At 52.1% G+C, this 8,065-nt stretch overlaps 1 protein-coding gene across 1 annotated transcript; it reads left to right on the top strand.

The window, feature by feature from the left end:
• The first annotated feature begins 4,053 nt into the window (after nucleotides 1-4,053).
• On the top strand, nucleotides 4,054-7,036 carry Dusp1 (dual specificity phosphatase 1). Its single transcript, XM_008850769.3, has 4 exons — nucleotides 4,054-4,626; nucleotides 4,899-5,044; nucleotides 5,427-5,646; nucleotides 6,002-7,036. Exons 1-4 carry the CDS (start codon nucleotides 4,260-4,262, stop codon nucleotides 6,370-6,372), a joined length of 1,104 nt encoding a protein of 367 aa, XP_008848991.1. The 5' UTR covers nucleotides 4,054-4,259; the 3' UTR covers nucleotides 6,373-7,036.
• The last annotated feature ends 1,029 nt before the right edge of the window (nucleotides 7,037-8,065 follow it).

Raw genomic sequence — 8,065 nt, 5'->3', positions numbered from 1 at the left:
CACACCCTCAGAGACTGGGTGGCAGAGGAAGAGAAAGAAAAGTCTTAACTCACTGAGACAGTCTCTTGGCTGGGTCTGGGGGCCAGGGGAAGATGAGAGTGGTGGGCTCAGAGGATGCTGACAGATGGGGCAGCAAAGCTGTGGAAGTGGGAAAGGCCGAGAACATTCAAGGAACACAGGCTTGCTGAGTTTTCCTCGAATCCAAGATCAATTTCAAAGCAAGAGGGAACTCATTCAGCCAGAAGGCAAAGGAGCCTGGGAGACTTAGGTTGGTGGGCTTTGGATCTGTTGGGACATGGGAGTCACAGGTTACTGACTGAGCAAGAAGAGAGGTTAGCTTGGGCTTGGAACATTCCCCACAGTCTCTGGTGTTGAAGTTCTGGTCCCCAGTGCAGCAATGCCCAAGGACAGGCTTTGGGGGTGTGGTGGGTTCATAGGCCTCAATGAATATGGTGGTGAGCTCATGGTGAAGTGGACTGCTGAGAAGGGTTAAAAACTAGAAGAGGGGCCTCACTGAAGGGAATAGGTCCTTGGGGCCCTTCCTTCATTGTCTCCATCTTTGCTCTGCTATGAACTGGGTACCAAGATGCTCTTCCAGTGATGTCAACGCCATCTCAATGCAGCTTAGTGACTGTGGATGACACCTCTGTAACTATGTGTGAAAATAAGCCTTTCGTCCTAAGTTGTTTGTCTCAGGTATTTTGATGCAGTGTCAGAGAGCTGACTAACACACCGAGAAGCCACAACAAAGTGCAGGGGAGACAGAGACAGCAAAACAGCCAAGAACTCTAGAAGAGGGAAAGTCATTGTGAGACACTGCCCCTTTCCTTAGAGCATTCTGTCTGAATGGGATCTCCAGCAGTCTTTGTCTCACACTGTTTTACTGAGTCCTAGATGGGCATTTTCCCCAATTTACAAACATGGAAACTGAGGCTCAGAAATTATAAGCCCCCAAGGTCACAGAGCAGTGAGCACGGGCCCCTTTATGTCATTAGTGGGACCTCTCTACCCTTTTTTTTCCTCTGACCCCAAAACAGATCCAAAGAGAACTCAGAAAAAAATGGAACAAGTGCCAACCCTGTGCATGGAGTGTCCCCACGGTACCTAGACAGAAACTCCATTATTACAGGGAGGCACAGCAAGGTGGAGTGACTGACGCCAGGCTACACAGTCAAAGTGGGAAGGTAAGCTAAGCTTTTTGGCTGCTCCTTCTCACCACTCCATGCTACCATATTTGTTTTAAGCACACTTGGAATAGGGATGCACCAGGTCCAGCTTCTCCCTGAGCTGCCATCCACTGACTCACTCTGCTTTGGGTGCCCTAAGCAGTTAGGAGCACAGGACCACTGTCAGCAGAAGCCTCTCTGGTTCTTTCCCCAGTCACCAGGGCCTTCTCTCTGACTGGATTGGGGCCTGGGATGGCTAAATCTTTACAAACTGTCTCTGAGCAGGTAGCCCATAGACCAAGCACTTTGTGACAGGTGTTACATGAAATGGCTTTCCCTCAGCTGAGCCACTCATGCTTATAGGTGACTCACAAGTCCCTGCCTGGAGTGACCGTCTAAGGAGAGATGCCAGACTCTGAAACACAGGACAACAACCTCATAATATAAGAATCACTAGGCTGGGGTAATGGCTAGGCGGTTAAGAGCACTGGCTGCTCTTGCAGAGAACCCAGGTTCAATTTCTAGCACCCACATGGTGGCTGACAATTGTCTGTAATTCCAGTCCCAGGGGAATCTGACGCCCCCTTCTGACCTTCATGGGCACTGCACGACACAGGTACACTTATATACATGCAAGCAATATACTCACACATAAAATAAAAAATAATAAATAAAATATTTTTTTTAAAAAAAGAATCACTTCTAGGAAGGGAAACACTGATTGTGGGTGACTCATAGAAGGGTCAGGGTCTGTGTGTCTGGCCCCTCCAGCCTCACAGGAGAAATGCCACCAAGTCAAGCTGTATAGCAGCCATTGTACACATGCAGCTTTGAAGACTCAACAGAGGAAGAAAGGCCAGTCCCACCAGTCAGATGGTTTTGGGGTTCCAGAAAGGGAGGGGAGCAAAACCCTATGGAGGCAGTAGAGACCAGACTTCAGTGTCAGGTTACCACACTCCTATGATATTTGTAAATAAAAGGCTTTTGGGGGGTGGAGAGATGGCTCAGTGGTTAAGAACACTGGTTGTTCTTGCAGAAGACCTGGGTTCGAATCCCAGCACCCACATGGCCGCTAACAACTGTCTGTAACTCCAGTCCCAGGGGATGTGACATCCTCTTCTGACCAGCGCTGGCATTGCATGACACAGGTGCACTTACCTACATGCAGGCAATACATGCATACACATAAAATTTAAAAAAAAAATTTTTTTTTAAAAAGGCTTTTTGAAGTCTGGGTAGAGAAAGGCATAATGAATGCTTTCACAAAAAAAGAAAATGGGACAAATTAAGTTGGTATGCAGTTTGAAAGGACAGCAGCTGTAACATTCTATGATTCAACACAAAAAACATGTTGAAGGTCCTCAGCTGAAAAGGTACAATAAACAATTTTTTCTTCTTTTTGGCTCTCTTTTGGGATGCAGAGAGGGTGATGTTATCAGATTTCTTTGTTCTTCTTTTAGATCTCTGTTCAAAGGAAGGTTAAAAACGCTCTTAAAAAAAAGGTCAGTATCCTTAACGTATAGAAGAATCCGTGGACACCGCGAGAGGCTAGGGGAGGCAAACACAGAAGCTGCCTCCGGTAATACAGTCTGCAAGGGCAAGGACCCCTCCCCCAAAGAAGGAAAGAAACCGCAGAATGTTCCTGACTCGGCCCTTGTGGAGTGGTGTAATGTTTGTTTGTGTATCCAGCTAGGGGGTGTTGTGGCGCTGGCGCTGAGGCCTACTGGGAGGTCCTGGGGCTTGGGGTGGGGTCTTCTCCCGTGTCAAGGTCAGGTTTGGCAATCCGCCTAAGGTGCCGCGAGATTGGACCTCCTGGGAGGATGAACCAAGGAACCGCTGCGGTGGAGCCTGCTTTCGGGCGGATTGGAGCCCCAGGCCTGAGCCGCCCCCAACCCCCGGGCGCTCAGTTAAGGTTAATGGCGCACGCCTTTAATCCCAGCACTAACGAGGCAGAAGCAGGGGTAGGCAGATCTCCGTGAGATCTAGGGCAGCCTGGGCTACATAAGCGACTTCCAGCCCAGCCCGGGACACAGGGAGACCGTTTCAAAAAAAATCCAAAAAACAAAAAGAAAGATGAAGAAGCTGTTTGGAGACAAGTGACAGCGCGCCTACCGGTCCCCGGGGGGCGCTGTCGAGCCCTGCTGGCTGCCCGGGGTGTCCCGCCATATCAAACCCGGGGTCCACACCCTTTCTTGCCACCCGCTTCGCTTGCCCCGAATCCTCTGGAGACCACAGGGGTAGGAGCAATTTCTAGTGTGTGTGTGTGGGGGGGGGTCAATTAGGAGGTATTTTCCTTGTTCCCTATAAAAGTGTTTCAAGTGACATTAGCGAAGGACGTCTCCTGGACTCAGCTTGTCCTGGACAAGAGTGACAGGACTACGGACAGTACCCATCCCTCTCGTCCCCTGGCCTCGGGCCCCGCTCTCCGGCCCGGACCCCAGCAGTAGCGGTGACACTGAGGTCCTTGGGATCCCACCGGGCTTGGGTGCTTTGCCGGGAGCTCTGGCTGCTCCGCTCCCGGAGCGGAGTGAGTAGGACAGGGACCCCGGGCGTGTCCTCGGGCCGCGAGTCCCGGTCACTCGCGCTGGCATCGAGCCGAGCTGCCCGCGGGCCCCGGACCCGGGAGACGTGCCAGGAGCAGCCGGCCACCAGGGCGGGGGCCGGGACGCGAGCCAGCTCGGAGAGCCGACCCCGCTCCGAGGCCGATGACGTCTTTGCTTTTGGCTTCGCCGGCGCCGAACCCGGTAGGACGGGTGACGTCACCGCACCGTCACGTGACCGCCATTCAAACAAACAAACCGTTCCCCCTCCCCGCCATCCCCCCCCGCACCCCCCCGCGCGCCTCGCCCGGGTCCGCCCCCAAGAGGCCGCATATAATCGGGCGGCGCGGGCAGAGCACGCAGCTCTGGATTGTCCTGCTGGTGGCGCGTAGCTGGGGCGGGCTCGGGAGCAGCCAGGCGAGGACACCCGCGAGGTACAGCTCCAGCCCGGGACACACAGCCGGGGCAGATCTTCCTAGAGGGCCCTTCCGAGGCTCCGAATCACAGACAAAGCGGCCGTGGGACAGGCACGCTGGGGGCGCTGCGGACGGCCATGGTCATGGAGGTGGGCATCCTGGACGCCGGGGGCCTGCGCGCGCTGCTGCGGGAGCGTGGGGCGCAGTGCCTACTGCTAGACTGCCGTTCCTTCTTCGCCTTCAACGCGGGCCACATTGCGGGCTCGGTCAACGTGCGCTTCAGTACCATCGTGCGGCGCCGGGCCAAGGGCGCCATGGGCCTGGAGCACATCGTGCCCAACGCTGAGCTGCGCGGCCGCCTGCTGGCGGGAGCCTACCACGCTGTGGTGCTGCTGGATGAGCGCAGCGCCTCCCTGGACGGCGCCAAGCGCGATGGCACTCTGGCCCTGGCCGCTGGAGCGCTCTGCCGAGAGGCGCGCACCACCCAAGTCTTCTTCCTCAAAGGTAGGCGCTGGAGCTGACCGCAGGCGCTCTGCGGGGATGGGGGGAACCTCTGGCCATCCACCGGGGAGGGGTGTCCCACCTGGAGCGCGCAGGCTCCTGCGTCCAGTCTCTAGGGACCTGTCATTGGCTTTGTTTGGCTCCAGGAACAAAGACTTGCTTGAGCCTCCCGTGTAAACTCGCAGCCCCTGGTGGGTGGGCGAAGGTGCTGTGTCTCGGTGGTGCTAATGGGGCAAAACAAAACAAAAACAAACCCCGTGCCTTTGTATTCTCAGGAGGATATGAGGCTTTTTCGGCTTCCTGCCCAGAGCTGTGCAGCAAACAGTTGACCCCCATGGGGCTCAGCCTTCCCCTGAGTACTCGTGTTCCTGACAGCGCAGAATCTGGGTGCAGTTCCTGCAGCACTCCTCTCTACGATCAGGTTAGTAGGGACCTGATCCGGTCCGGTCCGTGCCAGAGGGGTGGGAGAAGAGCTGGTAGACGGCTGGAAGGGCTGTGCCAGGGAGAATACAGAGTGGATGCAGCTTTATTTATACTCGAGCGGACATAGGGATCTTGTTTATGCCACAATGAAACAGTTGTATGGAGCCGAGTCACTCTCAGATGCTGGCAGACATGAGTTTGTTGGCTCTGCCCAGGCCAATGGGCTTAGACCCCTATTTTTATTTTTTATATGCCATCAGCAGTGCTTAGATGGTCACCTCATATCTGAAACTCACTTTTCAGCAGGGAGTTTTTGAGGGCATGGGTGCTGGTGTTAACTGAACAAGATTGACGAGTGTCGGGACTTTTCTGGATTGCAGGGTGGCCCGGTGGAGATCCTGCCCTTTCTGTACCTGGGCAGTGCCTATCATGCTTCCCGAAAGGACATGTTGGACGCCTTGGGTATCACTGCCTTGATCAACGTCTCAGCCAATTGTCCTAACCACTTCGAGGGTCACTACCAATACAAGAGTATCCCCGTGGAAGACAACCACAAGGCGGACATCAGCTCCTGGTTCAATGAGGCGATCGACTTCATAGGTAAATGGAATAGCTGCCTGGAACTTCTGACTTCTGTCCCCATTTCAACTAAGTCCAGCCTTTATGGTGATGGTCTGAGTGATCCTCATATGAGCCTTCCTCATTTTACAGAGTTGCAAACTGAGGCTCAGGTAGTCAAATTGATTGACTTGTTCCAGATCAGTCTGCTAAGTGGAAATACCCAGTCTGGGTTTAAATCCCTTGCTGTCCTTTGTACAGTGCCCCATAAGTCTATAAACAGTGTCCATATGAAAGCATGAGGCTGACATTGTCCATCTCTGGAGAGGTCATACACTGACACCTGGGCTTGGCTGTTCTTCTGAGCTCTTGAGTGACCAGTCACTTTATTTTTCAGACTCCATCAAGAATGCTGGAGGAAGAGTATTTGTCCACTGCCAGGCTGGCATCTCCCGGTCAGCCACCATCTGTCTTGCTTACCTCATGAGGACTAACCGAGTGAAGCTGGATGAGGCCTTTGAGTTTGTGAAGCAGAGGAGGAGCATCATCTCCCCCAACTTCAGCTTCATGGGCCAGCTGCTGCAGTTCGAGTCCCAGGTGCTGGCTCCACACTGCTCAGCTGAGGCTGGGAGCCCTGCCATGGCAGTGCTCGACCGAGGCACCTCCACCACTACTGTCTTCAACTTCCCCGTCTCCATCCCTGTCCACCCCACGAACAGTGCCCTGAGCTACCTTCAGAGCCCCATCACAACCTCTCCCAGCTGCTAAAGGGCCAAGGGAGGTGAGAACCTTCATGTGCCACTGGGATGCCACTCCTCCTTAGGAGGAGCCACGCAATAACTCCGGGAGGGGCTCACGAGGGCTGGTCCTTATTTATTTAATTTCTCCTGAGTTCCACTGGGTTCCTAAGCAGTCATAATGATGATGCAACGGCAAGATGTTTGCTGAACTCAGCACATTTGGGACCAATATATTGTGGGTACATCAAGTCCCTCTGACAAAACAGGGCAGAAGAGAAAGGACTCTGTTGGAGCCAGTTTCTTCACTTGCTCCCATTTTTTTCTAGAAACTTCATGCTTGACATACCTACCAGTATTACCATTCCCGACGACATACATGTATGAGAATTTACGTTATTTATTTTTGTGTAGGCAGTCTGCCTTCACAAATGTCAGTGTCTACTTGTAGAAGAACCAAATACCTCAATTTTGTGTTTGAGTACTGTACTATCTTGTAAATAGACCCTGAGCAGGTTTGTTGTCAGCACTGATGGGAAAAACACCAGTGTTGGTTTGTTTTTTTAGTTGCCAACAGTTGTATGTTTGCTGATTATTTATGACCTGAAATAATATATTTCTTCTTCTAAGAAGACATTTTGTTACTAGGATGACGTTTTTTTACACAACAGAATAAATTATGGCATTTCTATTGAGCCCTCAAAGCTTTGTTTCTTTGGCAACCTCATAGAGAAGCACTTGGACCAGTACTGCCAGGAAATATGTGGGATCTGATCCTGGCCCCTTGGTGGCCCCTGGGTCCCACAGGATGATTGGGTTGCAAAGGGAGGCTGCCAGGTGAGGTCTGTGAAGTGCTAGGTGCTGTCACTGAGATCTTAGCATAGGATCAAGGTGCTCACCTGTGTCCTTCAGCACCACATAAGGTACAGTGTCACCCAGGGAGTCCATGAGTCTCCAGAGTCATTTGCCTGCATTGCTTGTTTTCATTAATCTCTTCTTTGAGATGACACACAAAGTCTTCCCCTCCTTGAGCTGTTTGCAGAACCATCTGGCTTTGCATTTTCACAGTATGCACAGCATGGGGGTAGTGTACACTCAGAAAAATCCAGGTGTTCTACAGATGAAAATACTAAGACCTGGCTGGGTGTGGTGGCGCACGCCTTTAATCCCAGCACTCGGGAGGCAGAGGCAGGCGGATCACTGTGAGTTCAAGGCCAGCCTGATCTACATAGTGAGTTCAAGGCCAGCGCAAGCTATAGTCACACCTCCTTCCCATGCTCGTCAAGGAGAGGGAACTCGGTTACCCCGCCTACTCAGATGACTTTAGCTTCATGTGGGGGAGGGGCTAAGGACATATAAGCCAAGAATGCCAGGAGGCACCTCTCACCATTTTCTGTGACTGTCAGGAAGTCACTGAATCTATATTTGACTGTGGACTTTCCAGTGCAGCAGTAAATGGGGGCACCTAATCCTCTGTAAATAAACCCCCACCCTATCAAAAAAAAAAAAAAAAAAGAAAAGAAAAGAAAAGAAAATACTGAAACCCAGCATAGCTGAGCCACTGGAGCAGGGAATTGGGACTTATATTTTATTTGCTATCTGTGACCTTTGCACTGTACCACTCTCATTATCTTGAGAGTAATCTTTTTGCCTTGGACAAGGACTTTATTTCTATGACAACAATGCATCAAATGGGAAAAAGAAACCCAAGCACTATGAACAAA

This window comes from Nannospalax galili, unplaced genomic scaffold (genome assembly GCF_000622305.1).
Source record: "Nannospalax galili isolate Female #2095 unplaced genomic scaffold, S.galili_v1.0 scaffold104, whole genome shotgun sequence".
Taxonomy (NCBI): Eukaryota; Metazoa; Chordata; class Mammalia; order Rodentia; family Spalacidae; genus Nannospalax; species Nannospalax galili.
This window is presented reverse-complemented; position numbering and strand designations above follow the sequence as displayed.